We start from the raw sequence: 19,042 nt of genomic DNA, 5'->3' as shown, positions 1-19,042 counted from the left end.
TCCGACGAGGGAAGAAGCTGGCCACCTGCAACCGACGACACCACCGTTGAAGCCCTGCTGCAACGAACTCACCACTTCTCCAACGACAAGAGAAGATCTTCTGCTGGAGAGTCTTCTCGCTTTGAGCTGGCAGGACCAACCAGTTTGCCCTTTTTCGCTTCCAAAGACGTCACTTGGTCGAATCGCCCGTGCCAAGCACCCCGGCGGCCGAATAGCCAAGCTGACCACTCTTGACTGCGGATAAAAGGACTGCACCTTTTAATCGGTAACTCCGCGGCTGGTTTCATCCCTGTGCAGTGCAACGACTCCACGTTTCCTCCTCTACGAGATCTTCTCTTCCCCTGGTCGAAACCACAAACCTCAACCACTGCTAGGAACTACTGCCCCGCTGGAGCTTCCTTTCTCTTTAAGGTACTGTGTCCTGCCTGACCTCCCTTTCTACAGATTGCTAAAGGTGACCCTTAGATCCTTGGCTTCTAAACTGGGTTGGCTCCCGGCCTTCTAACTATATCTTTTTACTTACCCCAACCTCTTTTGAACACTCTGCAAAGACTTTCAGTGCATTTTAAACCATGTGATCCTGGGCACATTTCGCTTTGCTCCATTTAAAGTGGGCCTGGCCTATGAACTTTGGCTCTACAGTATAACCTGCCTTTCTCCCCTTGCTCTGAACTGTTTTAGTTTATGCTCTGCCTTTTCTCTCCCTTTTTAACGTAAACTATTGGAGTGCCATGTAGGTTAAGCACTCACTTCTGTCTTAACAAATAGCTGTGCTTTAACCCTGACTTGTCTGATAGTTATCAAGGGAGGTGTGTATACTTACCTGACTGTGTTTTAGATTACTTTTCATTGAGAGTGCTAGTGTATTACCTAAAGTGTTTTTTAAATAAATAATTATATACTTTTCATACAAAGCTCTGGTCAGTGTTTGTTTGCTCTACTGTTATGACCCTATTGTGTATACTCTGCATTCTGTCCTACTCTTCTTGAGAGAAGTCTGACTGCTCAGCTACCAGGTAAATCTGGGTGGTGCAGACTGCTACCAATTGGGTTTACTGCTGCTCCTGTAGTCTTAATCTTTTTGCAGTGTTCCCCAAGGGAACTGCACAGGATTCTGCCTGACGCTGGTGGCAGCGGTGGGATTTGTATTGAGTATACATTTTACAGTGTGTAGATACCTTAGTGCAACTAACCACAAAGCTTCGCACTGTAAAGTTAATTTTTAACAAGTCAAACTATGGAAAGTTACAGCCAGGAGTCCCTTTCTGCAAAAACTGCTGATTGTTTAAGAGTTCTTTGTAGAAATAAGGATCTTCCTGTTAAAGGCAAGAAAATGGAACTAATAGAAAGATTGTTAGAAAACCAAAGTCTGAGTAGTGGTTCAGAGGAACCTACCTCCCCAGCAAATGTAGACAACTGTGATGAAGGTAATATGGATCAAAGTATTGATAATCGTGTTGTAGATTCAGAAGAGGAAAGTGAGGCTAATATAGCTGTCCCCACTGCCCCTCTGCCTGCCCTAGCACCTCAAGCTATGTCTACTGGACCTGTGTCAGGTCCCACATTAAGTCCTGAATTCATTGAACTAGAAAAAATGAGGCTTGAATTAGAGTTCAAAAGAATTAGTGCCCAATCTGAACAAAAGCACCAAGAACTAAGGCTCAGAGAAATGGAGCTCAAGCATGAGCTGGAGATGAAGAAATTATCTGTTGAAACTGCTTCTCTCCCCGGATCCTCTAGGAGTTCCAGTCCCAAAAGACCCCGGATGCCTAAAGAGATTGTGGGTATGTATGAACCTAAGTTGGATGTGTTGGATTGGTTGGCTATGTTTGAGTATAATCATGGGCTCCAGAACATCACAGGGAATCAATTGCTTCCTTGGTTGTTCTCTAGGCTCCCCCCTGTTGCATCTGATGTGGTAATGGAGTTGGGGGAGGTGGATAGGATGGATTATGAATGTGTGAAGCTAGCTTTAATAGCTAGATTTGGGCAGACCCCTTCCCAGTACCTTAAGAGGTTTAGGACCCTCAAAAAGCATGATGGTACCCCCTTGGGCTACCTGGGTGAGTGAAAGTTTGAAAAACTTGGAGGGATGGACAAAGGGTTACAGAGTGAACACTTATGAGGGAATGAGCAATCTTGTGATGTTGGAGTCAATTTATGATGCCTGCTCTCCTGAGCTCAGACAGCACTTGGCTGATTCAAAGGAATTAGAGTCCCGAAAGCTAGCTAAGGCTGCTGACTTGTGGGTTGCCAGCAGGGCTACTCACAAGGACTCTGGGGCAACTCAGAAAAAGGATGAGGGTAAGCAGCCACCAAAAGGGAACCAAGAGACTTCTAATACCTCCCAACCCAAAGAGGCCCCCAAACAACAAAATGACCAGGGTAAGCCTCAAGGGAAGCCAAATAGGGCGAGTGAGTCGTCTGGTGTCCAACCAGAAAGAGGTCAGCAGAAGCCCCCATTCCAGAGAGCATTTGGAACATGCTCTCTGTGGAGAGCATTTGAAACATGCTCTCTGTGGGGCAACTGACCATATCACAGGAGATCCAAAATGTAAGGGTAAACCTACAGGGATCAGCACAATGCTCACTTTGAAGTCTTTGCTGAAGAACCTTTGGGTCTTCAAGCAAGTGTATCATTAGGGTCCATGGGTCTGGTTAGTAATCAGAATAGGAGTGTGTATGACTCCATACCAAAAACCTCTAAAGTTTATTACATGGACAGTGTTCTTGTCAATGGCCAGGATACTCCTGCCAGGCGAGTCTCTGGGGCCAGCAGAACAGTAGTGGATGAAAGCTTTTTCAGGCCTGAGGATGTTCCTAAGGCACCCAAAGGTCCCACTAAGATGTCTGGGGCCCCTGCCCAAATGGTTCCTATTCTACCAGCCCTCATACAGTGTAACAACATGACAGTGATGATTCCTGTCAGTGTTCAGACTGAGGTGCATGGGAGAGTCCTGTTGGGGAATGATCTAAGGGCTCTAGGAGTAGTATCCAGTACCCCCAGACCCCCCAGTATGGAGACCCAGAACCAAACCAAATTGGCTAGAGAGGCCACCTTAAGGGACCACTCTAAGCCTGTGGGAACCTCTACTGAGAACCCCACTACAAGCCCTGGTGTTGGTAAGTTGACCTCTGACCCAGGCACATTTCAGGCTAGTTTGTTAGGGAAATGGGAGCCCGAACCACGCTCCATCATTGTTCCCCCAGTTTTAGAGTCTTTGACTCCCCCTGGTTCTGAGGAAGAGGTGGATAGACCAACTGGACCCCTACCTAGGCCTAAGAGAACTGGTAATTCTCAGTGCTGGTAGAAAACCAGAAAAGAAAAGTAAGGCCAAAAACCTTCAGACTGTTGGACCTTCTACTGAAGACTCCAACTCAAATCCTAGTATTGGGAGTGAACCTCCTAAAATAGGTAAGGATAGATCTAAGAGGAATGGGAAGCAGGTACATTGCCTAAACCCAACCCCTCCAACCAAGAGGCCTGAGATCCAACCTGCTCCCAACAGAGAGGTAGTGAGGAACCTTGGAGGCCCCTCTAGATCTAAGGGAATCCTTTATAAGGACCCCTTGAAAAAGCCTAACACAGGTTCATAAGTTGTACCAACTTCTGAGGGACTGGTCAACCAGATCCCCTATAAATTCAGGAAAACAGATGATACCCTATGGAGTAATAAAGGAAAGCACAGAAGAAGTCAAGGGCATACCTCAAATCATGTCTAAGAGTGGGATAAAAGAGTCTCACTCTTAGCAGGAGAAAAAAACAAACCCCACAAATCCAGCAAAGCTGCTGGGGGACTCACTAGGTTTGGGTAATTAGCCTTATCAGAGAATTCTCCCTAACAGACTCTTTTTCCCACTCTAAGCCAGGTTTGCTATATGTGTTGTAGGCTTTTTTTGTTTAATGTCTATAGGGTTTATCTCACTCTCATAGGAACCATCTTTATACACATGTTACACAGCACCCTCAGTGCAGTAACACAGGGGTGTCCTAGTGACCCCCCCACCATAGACTCCATACCCTGGGACTGACTACTGTCTCCCAGGGCATGTAAAGTCCCCATTGACTTTACTAGACAATCTTAATGAACTAAACCAGTACAACCTATCTTACTATGGAAGTACTGGGAAGGGTTAATATTTTTTCCCTGGTGTTCATTTTCGAGAGGGTACCGTACAGTCCCTCTTTCAAATGTTTCTGGCTGGTGGCAGTGGTTACTGCCAAAAATATAGGACCGCAAATATTTCCTTATGGGATTTTCCCACTGTTCGAGGCTACCACTTTTACTGACAGCCTCTAACATACCGCTGGTTTATTTTTATATTAACTTTACTCAGGTAGGTTTTATTTGCCAGACCTTTTATAATAATTCTTTCTCGTGCCTCTCTCTGTGATCATAACCCAGGTCGGGGATCCTTTGTTCGTCCTTTTGGGGGGCTTCTGCCAAGAAGCCCTGCTTTCGGCGCCACTGAGTCTGGGGTGGACCCATTATGTGGGAGGGGGAGTAGACCCCCTGGACAGGAATGCCTATGCAACCCAAGTCGCACTCTGCCCTGATAGGCTGGAGGGTCTCCCGCCAGGATGACCACTCTGCTGTGTGAGTGACAGCTAGGCTGTATGAATGGGGGTCTTTTTGCATAAAAGCAGGGTCCTGAGGACTGGAAGAGCAAGATGTTGCCACTGGAACTAAGAAGCTGAAGAGGAAAGAAGCCAAAGACATCTGCAACAACTGAACCCCCGGTGATGCCCTGCTGCAGCGTCTCACCACTTTTCTCCACACGATGAGAGAAGATCTTCATCTGCAAGAGCCTTCTTCCCTTGAGCTGGTGGGGCCAACCAGTTTGCCAATCGCCTTCCAGGACCTGCCTTGGTCGAATCGCCAGTGCCCTGCAATCTGAGACCGGATAGCCAGGCACCCGTCCACCACGACCGCGATTTAAAGGAGTGTACCTTTTAATCCGTTTCGGCATCACCGCGGCTGGTTCCTTCCCTGGGCAGTGCAGTAACTCGAACCTTCCTCCACGATGAGAGCCTCTCTTCCTCTGCTGCAGAACGCGAACTGCAGAAACTGCCAGGAACCACCGCAGGAGCCGCTTCCACTTTTTCCGCCAGGCCTCCCGTTTCGCGGGGTACTGCTAAAGGTGTTGAAATCCTTTACCTACCTCCTGGGTTGGCCACCCCTATCGACTAACATTATCTTTTACCTTCTGCACCCTCCTCTTGAATCATTAAATCAAAGACTTGACTGCAGCGACTAGAACACTTTGATCTTGGGCACATTGCCCTGTACCACTAACTCTGGCACAGGCCTATTGACTTTGGCTAAATCTGTTACAACTGCCTTCACTGGATTGCTTTTCATCCTCAACTGTGTTGGTGCACCAAAAACTCTTATAACCCCTCTTCCTTCCCTCTTGAGTATTGTTGAAGTGCCATTTTGCTCGGTTTTCACCTATGTATGACTATTGCTAAAGTGCTACCTTGCCTAACTTGTTCACAATCCACTTGGGAAGTGTTGTTAGAGTGTTTAAGAGGTTAACTCTGTATAACTTGTACTTTCCCTCCCTTTTGAGAAATTGTTAGAGTGCCATTTGTGCTCAGTTGACACTTTGCCATTTTGCTCAGTTTTCACTCTGGCTCAAAAGTGTCTACAATTTAAATAGGGAGTTGTGTATACTTTACTTGACTAGTTTTAACTTGCTTTAATAACTGTGATTGATGTGTTGAATTAGAAGTGTGTAAAATAAATATAAATATTATTTTTAATACAAAGCTTTGGGCAGTTTTTCCTTGTGCCATAGTATTACAGTCCTATTGTGTAAACCCTGAATACTGCTCATCTCCCTCTTGAGATAAGTCTGACTGCTTAGCCACAGCTACCAACTAAATCTTTGTGGTACAGACTATTGCATATACCTGTAGTCTTAATCTTCTGTAGTGATCCCTAAGGGAACTGCACAGGATTCTGCCTAACAAACTGTTGTTCTCCAGCATGGGTCTGGCATGGATTCACATGCGAGCCCTCCCTCCTAATCCTCTGCGCCCCTTCTCTTGGTCCTACTTCCACTTTATGTGCTACCAAATCTGAAGATGGCTTGCAGAGGAGGGGCGCAGCTAATGGGCAGTCATTGGTTGGGTGCAGTATGACCCAAAGCTCAGTGATTGGTTGGTAGGAGAAAGACTATTCAGAAATGAAACTGATCTTTTCTTTACAAAGGATTCCCAGCCTGAGGGGGAATATTCATGAGCATGTGAATCCATGCCAGACCCATGCTGGAGAACAGTTACAGGTAAGTAACTTGTTCCATTTTTATATTAATGTTTTGGAGAAACATGTGGTGGTTTTAAACATGTTTTAATTTACACCTTCTACTTCTGATTTGCAGCAAACCGGACATGTCACGTCTGAGGCTTGCTGCCGGGAGTGCTATTGTGAAGTTAGCACAGGAACCTTGTTACCATGAAATTATTACGCTGGATCAGTACCAACTATGTGCACTTGTTATCAATGTAAGAGCAACATTTAAAGCTTAATAATGCAAATGTGTGTTGGTGTTTGTGATGAGTTTTAGTGGGCGAGGTATAGATGTGCCAGAATGTAGAGGTTTCAGTGACAAGTGGTGTTTAAACACAGTAGTTTTAAACACTTGCCGGGTTAAAAGTAGCACAAAATTGAGCAGCCTCAAAAGCCAAAATGTCAATGTTATGATAAAAGGGAAAAGACCACTGAAATGTTAAAATGAATTGCACAATCCTTTCTTTCCTCGTGTGAATTGTGTACCATAGGTTAAGTCCATATTCAGCCCTAATGTTCCTTTCTTTGACAGGATGAGTGTTACCAAGTTAGACAAATATTTGCTCAGAAGCTTCACAAGGGCCTTTCCAGATTACGCCTACCACTGGAATATATGGCAATATGTGCACTGTGTGCAAAAGACCCTGTGAAAGAGAGAAGAGCTCATGCAAGGCAGTGCCTAGTGAAGAATATAAATGTGAGGAGAGATTATCTGAAGCAACATGCAGCAGTGAGTGGTAAGCGCAAGTTGCACACACCCTACCTTTAAAAGACACTTTTGATTGCCCAAGCCCAAAATACTTTTATTGCCTTAAAATATGAAGTAATTGTTGCAAATATTGAATATTAGTAGGTGAGCGTATTGTATTGACTAATTTGCTTTAATGTGTTTTTCTTTTTCTAACCTGTGTTGAAGAGTCCAATGTGAGGAGTCCTGTATGCTCACAGTTGTGGCTGTTTATACAAGCACACACTTTTATCATACTGTCCATATCTTGTTTGTTTGAAATCTTTGTAATAATGTTTTAACAATGTTTACCAATGTTACAATGTCATTTTATTTTTTTGTAAAGTGTAATTAGTGTTATTTTATTGAAATTCAACCTGAAACACCTTCCAAAAATACAATACAAAATGTAACAAGACATACCTTAAAATACTAAGTGCTGCAATCATTATAACATACAATGCCTAAAAACTGGCCATTACTAATAACACTTAAAACCATGATGACACACAATAAAATCAATCATAAAATTGACTGACAGTCCTATAATAGTTTGTCTATAAAACAAAAAATAATTATCTAATAGCAGTTTTCCCATATACTAAAAGCATAGTTGGATGAGTATTGATTGGCCAGAGCACACATAGGACCAAAACTGATTCTCTGAGATTGATCGCATATCATAAACATGTTTCTCATATTCCGCCTCATAAGCTGATTCAAGGATACCACATGTCAGCAAATTAAGACTTGTCCCTATACTACCATAGCACAGCCTACACATCCTAAATTGATATGCTGTATTACACCATGCCCCAGTTAGCGCCAAGGAAGGAAGACAAGTCACAGCTGCTTTGCAAATCAGCAAAGATCCCTATTCTGGAAGATTCTTATAGAATTCTGAATTGTTACAAATGTAAACGATTTCTTTTGCTTTACATATTCAGAAAAACATCACTAACATTCAAGACCATCGACCACACCCACAATCCATATACCCAATACCATACCTCAAACATGGTGGAAGAATAATACAGTGACATAAAATTATTTTAAAAAGATACTCTTCAATTCTGGTGTGTACATATGAGGTAACTGTTTTTCCTCGGCTACTTTTCTGTTGGCTGTTCCATTGTGCAGGTTCTACTGTCAGCCCAAACACTTTAGGTTTAAACTACAAAATGTTCTAGAGTCCTCAGTTTGGTAGGGCACATGTTGTCTACTGGATTATCCGACTTGTCCAGCGAAAGACTTCCAAATATAGAAAAAACGGGCCAGATAATTTCATTGTATGTGTAACTTTCTCCTTGAGAACGGACTACATTTTAGCATAACAGCAATTCAAGTCTGGGCTCGCTGTCGGCATAGCCACTAGTAAGTTCTTGTAATCAGGTCTTTGGCTTTCTTAACCATAAGATATACAGACCTCACTGGTCTGCCTGATAGGCATACCACAGAATCCTGCGATAACTACTTGCCTCGAATCCTTTCAATGTTCTGAAGGATTTACTCCCAGTATTTTTCTAGCTTAGGGCATATCCGCCAAATAAGTAGAAAGGTTTCTGCTCCATCGCATCCCCTCCAGCACAGTCCATTAGCCGAGTGTTCAAAGTGTTGCAAAATAACAGGTGTCCTGTCAGATCTATCTGTCGTCTTGTAATGCAACTCTGTTACATGCATTAAGAGGGTTTATGTACCCTGTTCCATATGTTTTTTATTTATTTTATTGTGCATTTGTAAGGCACATATACAGCAAGTAAATTGTGTATCAAACGCCCACAGCGATGGAGCATGGGATTGAAAAACAATTAAAACACTGAAGAATAAAGATGGACCTACTAGGCCATGTGAGCATTCAGAACGTGCAAGTGCATAAGAGAGGAGAGGGGAAGGAGGGAGTGGGGGTAAGTGCTAGGAGTGCCCAGGCTTGTAAGTGAGCAGCAGATAGAAGTGCCCAGTGGAGGACGTGCTAGGGAGAGGTCAGCTGCTAATAAATAGTTCAGTGCAGGCCTACAGTGGCATAGGCCAGTGGGTGACCAGGCAAGTGCTGGGAGGGGGCGGAGGCTGAAGGTACTTGGGTGTGGGAGGCCAGGGCCCAGAAGGACACATAAGGGCCCTGATCACCAATCTCACAGCAAATGTGGGATTAGCAGAGGAGGGAGGAAGGGAAGGAGGAGGTGAAAAGGAAAGTCTTGAGGAGCTTCCAGAATTTAAGGAGCTCTGGCTCAAGACAAAGAGCAAGTGGGAGGCAGTTCCATAAGAGGGAGCTAGCTGAGGAAAGTTTCCTTTCTTCATCTGCAAGGTCAACTGTCAGGCTCTCAATCTTGCTCAGTGGTAGCACGCACACCTGCCTCCCCGTTGGGTTTTGGCACCTGGCTTGGTAAATAACACAGGCCACCGCAACCCACCGGGGAAAGAGGGTTCGGGTCCGCTGGATTGGATAGGTAGGGGGAATTAGGATACCCGGGTAAGAAGGAAGGAAGGGTAAGGAAAGGGGGAATGGATTTGGAAGGCTTTGGGGGAAGGTTCCGCCTTGATGTGCCCTGCTGGGGCTCCTGAGATCGAAGGTACTCAGCCCATACACACTCCCACACACTCGCACAAGCTGTGGCTCAAAACACTGTGTAGTAAACCATTAGCACATTACATCATATCCCAAAAGCGTTTCTGTCACGCTCTAGGTTTCAAACATTTGCTTGGTGGTTCCTATCACAACCAACCCACAATGCTAGCCCCAACTTTACCAGACGCAATAGTGGAAATATCAAAGGAGCACTTAGCTTCACTAGATGCTGCCGGGTTGCGTGCTGGGCGACAGCCACAGTTCTTGCCGTAACACTGCGGCGGCGAATCGGGTCCTTGTTGCTAATACAGCGGAGCGCCGCTACAAAGGAACCAAAAACAAGTATGAGTTCAGGCCACGAACAATTCACACACGCTGAGTCAGTCAAAGCGTCTGCGAGAACCTGTGTTACTTCACACGGCACACCAAGTCACGCCGGATCTACAAGCCGACCACTTGGCCTAGTCAGAAAGGAATTTCACCAGGTATTCCCCCCCAGTCCGGCGCCCTCGCTGCTGCCGAAATCCGTGGGACTTCTCCCAAGTCAAACATTATGCACTAGCTGTCTAACTATAGTTAACAGGCGGTTTTCTCTTGTCTATTCTTTCACCCGTAACAGGAGTACTGAGAGAAATGCACTTATCGTGCCAGGGGCTTGGGGCCTGCAGTATTCACAGGTGGGGTGTTGCCCCGCGGGTCGCTGCCCGCAGGAGGCCTCTGCCGATGCGTCCGCTCCGGTCCGTCCGCTTTAGCGCAAGCGGAGATCCGTGCGCGCACCGTGCACATGCGCAGATCGTCGGGCGTGGTCCCTTGTAGTTCTTCTGCTCGCGAGCGCGCGAGTATGCTGGGGTTTGTAGTCCTTGCTGCCGGATAGCTTTCTCTGCTATCCTTAGCCTGTTCACTGCAATATGGACACAATAGTGTTCTATAACAGTTTATGCCTGCACTGGCCCTTACTGGACCTTGACTCCATGCTGGTTACATTTGAGGCAACGGTGGCCCTGACATCAACCCACAAGTCATTGTACAATGCTTTAGTGTGCCCACCCTTTATCTTATCTTCCTGTGAGGCTACATTTTTATATAGGCTTTATCTTAGGCCTTTTGGAACAGAGAATGAAAACAAACTATTCATCGTTGGCTCAAGGAGTGGCTACAGGCCAAGGCCCTTGCTCTGGGTGGGTCCCAGCAGCATGCCTCCCCTGCTACCAAGAAAACTGAGCGGTCTTCTAAGACCTTTTGAGGGCACTCCTCCCACGGGGGGCCAACAAAAGGCCAAACACTGCAAATCCACTGTCACCGGGAGCGCCTTTGCGACAGGCTCCTCGGCGGCCGGGCAAGTACAGCGCCCTTGCGGCTTCGATCACCAGCCAACGCTCAGGATCTTCGTCAAAGAGGAAGTCGAACCATCCGGGCAAGCTCAAGGAGAAGCCTAAGACCGGCCCGCCGGAGAATGCCAAGGGGGAGTGGGGCGCTGATCCTCCCCCTAAGGAGAAGGCCAAGGGTTCGACCAAGGCCGTGAATGCCCAGTTACATCCGACGAAGACCCAGCCTTGCATCGAATGGGTGGTGGCGTTGCTCACAAATGCTGCCGTGGCAGACCCGCAGGTCAAAGTCCCAAAGGCGAAAGTATCCCTGCCTGTCGGGAGGGAGTCCTGTTTTCAGCCCATTTAGAAAACACCAGAGATGATGCTAGTCATTTCACCGAAACCGTCCCCTCTGGTCGCAGAGAAGAGGGAGAGGCCCAGTGGTCCTCCAGGGCACAGATATCTCCTCAGAGGAGGAGCTTCACTGCCTCCAGACTATCCAGGAGGAGAGGTGCGTTGAGAGCAGGCCCTACAGCAAAGAATCCGAAGAGGGAGACGAGGAGGTCTACGATGAGACCGATGAGGAACAGCAGGGTGGTGGGTGCCTTGGCGACTAGCCTGCGTCTCAGTCACAGGTCTTGCCTCCGTTGCCGCAGCTGCCTCTGTGACCACGTGGAGATATCTCGGCGGACATTCTCTCTGTTTTGCATACACTGGTCTCGGAGGTCCAGACGAGGATGCCTGTAGCACTGGCGACCCCTCCCACAGCGCTGGTACCGACGGGGGAAACACCCACCAAGAAGAGGAAAGTTCACCCTCCACCTCCTTGCCACCCTTCGCCTCCATCCTCCCCTACCCCCCCCCCCCCCCGACCTCCTGAGGGAGGAGACAGATCCGGACACGACGATGGCGGGTTGGGGGACCTCCCGTCTTCGCTGCCTGACGAGATAGGTTTGTTCCACGCCATGATCTCCGGTGCTTCGGAGCTCTTACAGCTCGTCCCTGAGGAGAAGAAAGAATGTTTCCTATACCAGCGCCGCGAGGCCAAGAGGAAGACCGTCCTGTCGGTCCCACTCCTGGATGATATTTGGGACGAGGGTTTGGCCCTCATGAAGAACCCTTCCACAGCCCCATCGAAGAGGGACCGTTATGAGAAGAAGTACAGGGTGCTTGCGGACCCAACCATCGCCAGACTCTGTGGTTTCGGCAGCAGCCAAAAAGAAGTCTTTGGGCTCCTCCTCTTCAGCGGCCTGCCCCATCCCCTCCCGCACCCCAGACAGTGAGGGGAAGATGATGGATGTCATGGGGTGACGAGTGTTAGGCAGAATCCTGTGCAGTGCTCTTGGGGACCACTACACACAATTAAGACTACAAGTGGTAATACAAGTTCACCTTTGGTACAAGCCTGTACTACACAGTTAAAGTGGTAGCAGTAGCAGAGCATCCAGACTTATCTCAAGAGCAAATGAGCAGTAGTAGAGATTACACAAAGGACTACAATTACTGTGACTCAAGCAAACACTGACTCAAGGTTTTTGGTTAAAGTAAAAGTACATTTATTTTTTACCATATGTTCGCAAAACACTTCACTTCTATTACATTAAAACCACACTTCTAATACACTACACACAACCAATTCTCCTTGTGCAGAACAATTCAAGGTAAGTACTTTTGGTTTTGACAGACCGGTGTTATAAACAAAAGACGTTACCAGGGGTACATATGCGATCACTTTTTGACAGTAATGACAGTTCGGGCTTACTAAAGATAAGCATACCCGCAGGACGAAATGTTACCAGAGTTAAAACACACTTAGAACAAATTAACACAAGAGAGTTGGGGATAAAAATCATAGGCAATACTTTTGTCAAGGCAGATAGAATCAGAGGACACTTTCCTACAAGGGAATAAAAGTCAATAGACCTGCGCCAGTGTCAAGTGGAACAGGGTTCCTGTTGCAGAGGATCACACGGATAGTTCTGTTCACGATTCAGGATTGCCAGGAGTACTTGGATATTGTCAGAAGTGGAAGCAAAAGTTGTAAGAAGGAAGGACGATAAGGACAAGCCTTTGGTGAGGAGGAAAGGGGTTCACCCTTGTTCCTCGAAGTCAGACACAGTACCTTATTCGTTTGAAGAAGAGCTGGTGCCACAGCAGTTGTTCCTGGTAGTTTCCTGCAGACTCACAGTTCCTGGTGCTTCAGTCGTGGTGACAAGAAGGTCGACGTCTGGAACGATCTGCACTACCCAGGGATGAAGCCAGCAGCAGCAAAGCGACGGTGAATAAAAGGTGCGCTCCTTTAAATCAGGAGAAGATTTTCAGATGGCTCTCCGGACCACTACAGCAGTGTGCAGCGATTTCGACCAAGAAGATGATCCTCTGGTTGATGAAGATGAGCTGGTTGATCCCACCAGGCTCAAGGGAAGAAGACTCCGGACTGGATCTTCACTTGTCGTTGAAGGGTAGATAGCTCAGGACGGCAGCAGGGTTTCACCGGGACTCGGTAGTTGCAGCAGCCGTCGTCTTCTCTTCAGTACCTTGCAGTTCCAGTGGCAACTCTGACTTCCAGCCCAAGAGTCCTACCTTTTATGCGAAAATCCCCCATTCACGCAGCCTGGCTGTCAATCACACAGCAGGGGGGTTGTCCAGCCCAGACAACCCCTCCAGCCAATGTACACAAAGTGCAACTTGGGTTTTCCAAGGAGACCCTGTGCAGGGGGTGACTACACCCCTCCCTCGCATTCAGCCCACCTAGACTCCCAGACGCCAAAGGGAGGCTTCTGGACAGAAGCCCGCCAAAGGTCGGCGAACAAAGAAGGCAAACCTGGTTTGCTGTGCAAAGTAAAACACAAGAAGGACATTAACAAAAAGAAATGGCGACTAAACCCGACCGGAGCCAAAATAAAAAGTATTTGGTCAAGCAGGTATATGTTCGAAGCTAACATAATAGCCTAAGACAGTACCACATTTATATAGTATAATCGCGGTAGAAAAGTTAGAGTAGATACCACTGCCACCAACCAAGTCTAAATGTTAAGAGAGCAAAACAAAGCTCAAAGAGGCACAGACAGAAAGGGGTAGGAATTAACCATTTTCCAGTACTCCATGTTAGATGGGGTGTACTGGGTCTGTAAATTAAAGTGACTATATAAAGTTAATGGCAACTTTACCTGTTTCTGGGGGACAGTAGTCAGCCCCAGAGAAATTGAGTCATTGGGAAGTCTTAGAGACAACCCTGTATTACTGCGCTGAAGGTGCTGTGTAACACACACAAGAAGTTGGGCTCATGGAGTGGGGTGCCCCAGAGCCCAAGACCACACAACAAGTAGAAATACACATGGCAAAACACATGTAAGAGTAGGAAAAAGGTTCACACTCTAACCAAGTGGAAAAAAATAAACTCCAGAAATCCAGCAAAGCTGCTGGGGGACTCACTAGGTGAGGGAAATTAGCCATAGAATGAGAATTCTCCCTAACACCGAGTTATCACATCGGCGGCAACGACCATCAAGGCCTCCAACTCTCTCGCCATTGTGGCGCGTTACAACCGGGAGCTGTGGTTCAGGATCGCTCCCCTCCTGGACTTTCTTCCAGACAAGAGGTCAGAAGCATTGGACATCCTGCAGGAACTCGAGGTGGCATCAGACCACGCCATCACGGTGGCCACGGACCTAGTCGACACGGGTTACCGCCAAATGGGCAAAATCATTTGCCTTTGTCGGCGGCGGGGCTGGCTGAAGGCCACCAATTTTCTTCCGGACGTTCAGTCGAGGGTGTTGGACATGCCCTTCGACGGGGACAATTTATTCGGGAAAACTGTGGATGAGTCTCTTTAGGCCAGTGTTAGGCAGAATCCAGTGCAGTTCCCTTAGGGAGCACTACACCAGATTAGGACTACAGGTGAGAGCAATAAATCCCCTTTGGTATCAGTCTGTACCACAAAGATTTAGTTGGTAGCTGTGGCTGAGCAGTCAGACTTATCTCAAGAGGGAGATGAGCAGTATTCAGGGTTTACACAATAGGCACAATAGACTATGGCACAAGGAAACACGGACCAAAGCTTGTAGTTAAAAAGTAAATCTATATTTATGTTATACACCTCTAATCAAACACATCTATCACAAGTATCAAGCAAGTTAAATTAAGTCAAGGAAAAATATACATACTACCTATATAAATTGCAGACCAAGTGAACGAGAGTGAAAACTGAGCAAAACGGCACAGTGAAAACTACACACGAGGAAGGCTCTGACAATTTCTCACAAGGGAGGGAAAACACAAGTTATTCAGAAATAGCTTCTTATACACCCTAGCAACACTTCCCATTAGCTTGTGACACAGTTGGAGAAAGAAAGTGCATCAGTATAAGCAGTACTTAAATGAAAACTGAGCAAAATGGCATTTCACAAGATTCAACAGTGGGAAGGAAAGGGTAGTTATAAGAAAGGGGTGCACCACACAGTTCTAATTGAGAATCAATCTCGAGAAAGCAGATCTAACAAATGTGTCCAAAGTCAATAGGCCTGTGCCAAAGTTAGTGGTACAGGGCAAGGGCCCAGGAGAAACATTTTCTCGTAGCTGCAGTCAAGTCTTTGGTTAACAATATTTGAAATGGTGGTTGCAAGAGTTGAAAAGACAATGTTAAGAGAGGGGGGGCGGCCAACCCAACAGGTAGGTAAAGGATTTAAAACACCTTTAGCACTCCCGCGAAGAAAGAGCGGTCTGGCGGAAACAATGTACCTTAACAGTGAAGAAGTGGCTCCTGCGGTGGCGATTGTTCCGGCAGTTCGAGGGGTCCAGCAGAGGAAGAGAGGCTCTCGTCGTGGAGGAAGGTTCGAGGTACTGCACTACCCAGGGATGAAACCAGCCGTGGTGCTGCCAAACGAAGTTTAAAACGTACTCTCCTTTTAATCGCGGTCCGGGTCGATGGCTGCCTGGCTATCCGGTCTCCAAGTGCAGGGCACTGGCGATTCGACCACAGCAGGTTCGGGAAGGCGATTGGCAAACTGGTTGGCCCACCAGCTCAAGGGAAGAAGGCTCTTGCAGATGTAGATCTTCTCTCGTCGTGTGGAGAAAAGTGGTGAGACGCTGCAGCAGGGCTTCACCGGTGGTTCAGTCGTTGCAGATGTCTTTGGCTTCTCTCCTCTTCGGCTTCTTAGTTCCAGTGGCGACGTCTTGCTCTTCCAGTCCTCAGGACCCTGCTTTTATGCAAAAAAAAAACCCTTTCATACAGCCTAGCTGTCACACACACAGTGGAGTGGTCATCTTGGCGGGAGACCCTCCAGCCTATCAGGATAGAGTGCGACATGGGTTGCGGAGGCAACCCTGTCCAGGGGTCCTACTCCCCCTCCCACACAATGGACCCACCCCAGACACAGTGGTGCCGGAAGGAGGACTTCTGGCCAGAAGCCCGCCAAACAGACGAACAAAGGATCCCCGACCTGGGTTAGGATTGTAGAGAAAGACACGAGAAAGAAGTTATGTTAAAGTTCTGGCAAATAAAACCCACCGGAGCAAAGTTAATATTAAAATGCACCGGCGGTATGTTAGAGGCTGTCAGAAAAAGTGGCATCCTCGAACAATGGGAAAATCCCATAGAGAAATATTTGCGGTCGAACATTTTTGGTAGTAACCACTGCCACCAGCCAGAAACTTTTGAGCGGGGTGCTGTACGGTACCCTCTCGAAAATGAACATAGGGGAAAAACTATTAACCCCTTCCAGTACCTCCATAGTAAGATCGGTTGTACTGGTTTAGTTCATAGAAATTGACTAGTAAAGTCAATGGGGACTTTGCATGCCCTGGGAGACAGTAGTCAGTCCCAGGGTATGGAGTCTGTTTGGGGGTCGTTACGACACCCCAGTGTTACTGCACTGAAGGTGCTATGTAACAAAAATGAATAAAGATGGTTCCTATGGGGGAGAGAAAATCCCATAGGCATTAAACACAAAAATAGCCTAGAACACACATAGCACAAATGCCTAAGAGTGGGAAAAAGAGTCTCACTCTTAGCAGGTAAAAAGAAACAAACCCTTCAAATCCAGCACAGCTGCTGGGGGACTCTATAGGTAAGGGAAATTACCCATAAAGTGAGAATTCTCCCTAACAGCCATCAAGACGGACACAGAAATGCCTTGCGCCTCGGTGAACTATGCAAAGTCCTGCATAACTCCATCGCAGGACGTACATTTTCTGTGATCCCGACTCAACACAGTGTCGTGCCTGCCGTCTCTGTTGGAGGAGAGGATGGTGGCCATTTTGGGCAAGGTACAATGGCTGTTGGCCATGAAGATCGCAAGGCTGAGGTCCGTCAAGTCTCTGCTCGGCATGATGTCGTCATGCTTCTTCAGCATCGAATCTTTCATGGATTCACATGCTGTGAATATTCCCCGTCAGGCTGGGAACCTCGGTCCTTTTAACTTAGTGTTTTCCTAAGGAAAACTTTGAAACTTAAGTGTCCTATCATCGTCCTTTTTGGGTGCTTTAGTCCCCACCAATAGGATGTAGGGTATAAATAGCTCCGCCCCGCAACTTCCCTTCAGATTTCAACCATCTCCAAAGTGTTGGGATCACCTCGTGTTCACTGTGGTTATTTGCACCTGCTTGTGCTATTGTGTTTTGCAATGTCTTCTGGGACTCAGAAGAAGTCTGTTCCGGTCCTGTGCGACTTGCGGGCTGAAGGTGTATGAAGGGGACGGGCATATGGACTGCATCTACTGCCTTTACCCCCATCATTCTGCCAACTCTTGCGAAATTTGTAGAGGGTTTTTGCAAAAAACTGTTAAGGACCGCAATCAGCGGTTGGTTTGTTGGCTTAATGATGGCACCTACGCCGCATCAGAGGTGGGGTCGGTCCGGAGCTCGTCAACTGAACGGCCTGTGCACGTGGCAGATCATCGCCGGGCGGTGTCGGCCGAGCCTTCGGGTAAGAAATCTCGTCATGCTCCTGGGTCGGAGGTCGGGAAGAGTGGTAGAACCTCTTCGAGTAAGCAACTGTCGAAGGGGGCTGCTTCGTCCAAACATGGTCGGTTGGACCATTCCCAGGGGTCTGGAGGTAGGCCCGAGAAGTCAGCGTCTCAGGAGAAGGCCAGGAAAGACTTGGCATCGAAGCGCTCCTCTTCAGGGGACCCTCACAGGTCGTCCTCTAGCAGGGAGTCCTCTAAGCACCGGTCCAGCGCTGCTAAGCAGGCCAGTTCGCCTGGGAAATCTGCCCTGCAGGTAGCGGTTCCACCGACATCCTTGTTAACGGGGGTCCCGTCATCAACGGTTACTCTGCCATCTAGGGTACCATTATCGACGGTTGTGTCATCGGCTCCGGCTGTTACGGAGAATTCTCATAAATGGCTGATTTCCTTTACCCAATGAGTCCCTGAGCAGCTTTGCTGGATTTCTAGGGTTTATTTTTTTCAGCTGGTAAGAGTGTGAAACTTTTTCCCACTCTTACCTGTGTTTTGCTGTGTGTAATTTTTCAATTTGTGTGATCTTGGGCTCTGGAGCCTCACCTACTCCATTAGCATCCTTTGTGTGTGTTACACAGCACCTTCAGTGCAGTGACTCCGGGTTGTCTTTTAGACTTCCCACTTCCTACTGTCTCCCAGAAACCCGTAAAGTTGCCATTAACTTTATATAGTCTCTTTAAACCACAGACCCAGTACACCCCATCTTACATGGAGGGTGTACTGGGTCTGGAAAGGGTTAATTCTTATCCGTTTTGTCCGTTTCTCTTGGAGCACTGTTTCGCTCCCTTTTCATCAAGTCTTGGTTGGTGGCAGTGGTAACTACCCTAACTTTTCTACTGCGGTTATCTTAAATAACCATGGTATATTTTAGGCTATTATATTAGCCTCAAACATTAAACCGCTTGAACAAATATATTATATTTCGGCTACGTTTATTCACCAATTCTTTTTCTTAAAGTCTTTCTCGTGTTTTACTCTCCACGCCAAACCTGGTTTGGTCCCTTTTTTTGCTGTCTTTTCGCTGGATTCTACACAGAAGCCCTCCTTAAGGTGCCTGAAAGTCTGGGTAGGCAGTATGTGAGGGAGGGGTCTTAGGACCACTGCCATGGGTTCCCTTGGTAACCCAAGCCGCACTCCTGTTTGATTGGCTGAGGGGACTGTCCTTGCCAGGACAGCCACCCTGCTGTGCG

General features: G+C 47.2%; 1 protein-coding gene across 11 annotated transcripts in view; it reads left to right on the top strand.

Moving 5' to 3' along the window:
- The window catches only part of PDS5B (PDS5 cohesin associated factor B), a 2,333,811-nt gene that overhangs the window by 1,555,296 nt on the left and 759,473 nt on the right, over positions 1-19,042 (top strand). For all 11 annotated transcript variants that reach the window (XM_069639007.1, XM_069639003.1, XM_069639002.1 and 8 more), the window contains 2 exons: positions 6,388-6,511; positions 6,829-7,033. In XM_069639007.1, coding sequence (XP_069495108.1) covers positions 6,388-6,511; positions 6,829-7,033 — 329 coding nt within the window. The remainder of the gene's footprint in view (positions 1-6,387; positions 6,512-6,828; positions 7,034-19,042) is intronic.

This window comes from Ambystoma mexicanum, chromosome 7q (genome assembly GCF_040938575.1).
Source record: "Ambystoma mexicanum isolate Mex_15411 chromosome 7q, UKY_AmexF1_1, whole genome shotgun sequence".
In the NCBI taxonomy this organism is placed as follows: Eukaryota; Metazoa; Chordata; class Amphibia; order Caudata; family Ambystomatidae; genus Ambystoma; species Ambystoma mexicanum.
Note: the sequence above shows the minus strand (reverse complement) of the source record. Positions and strands in the feature narration are given on the sequence as shown.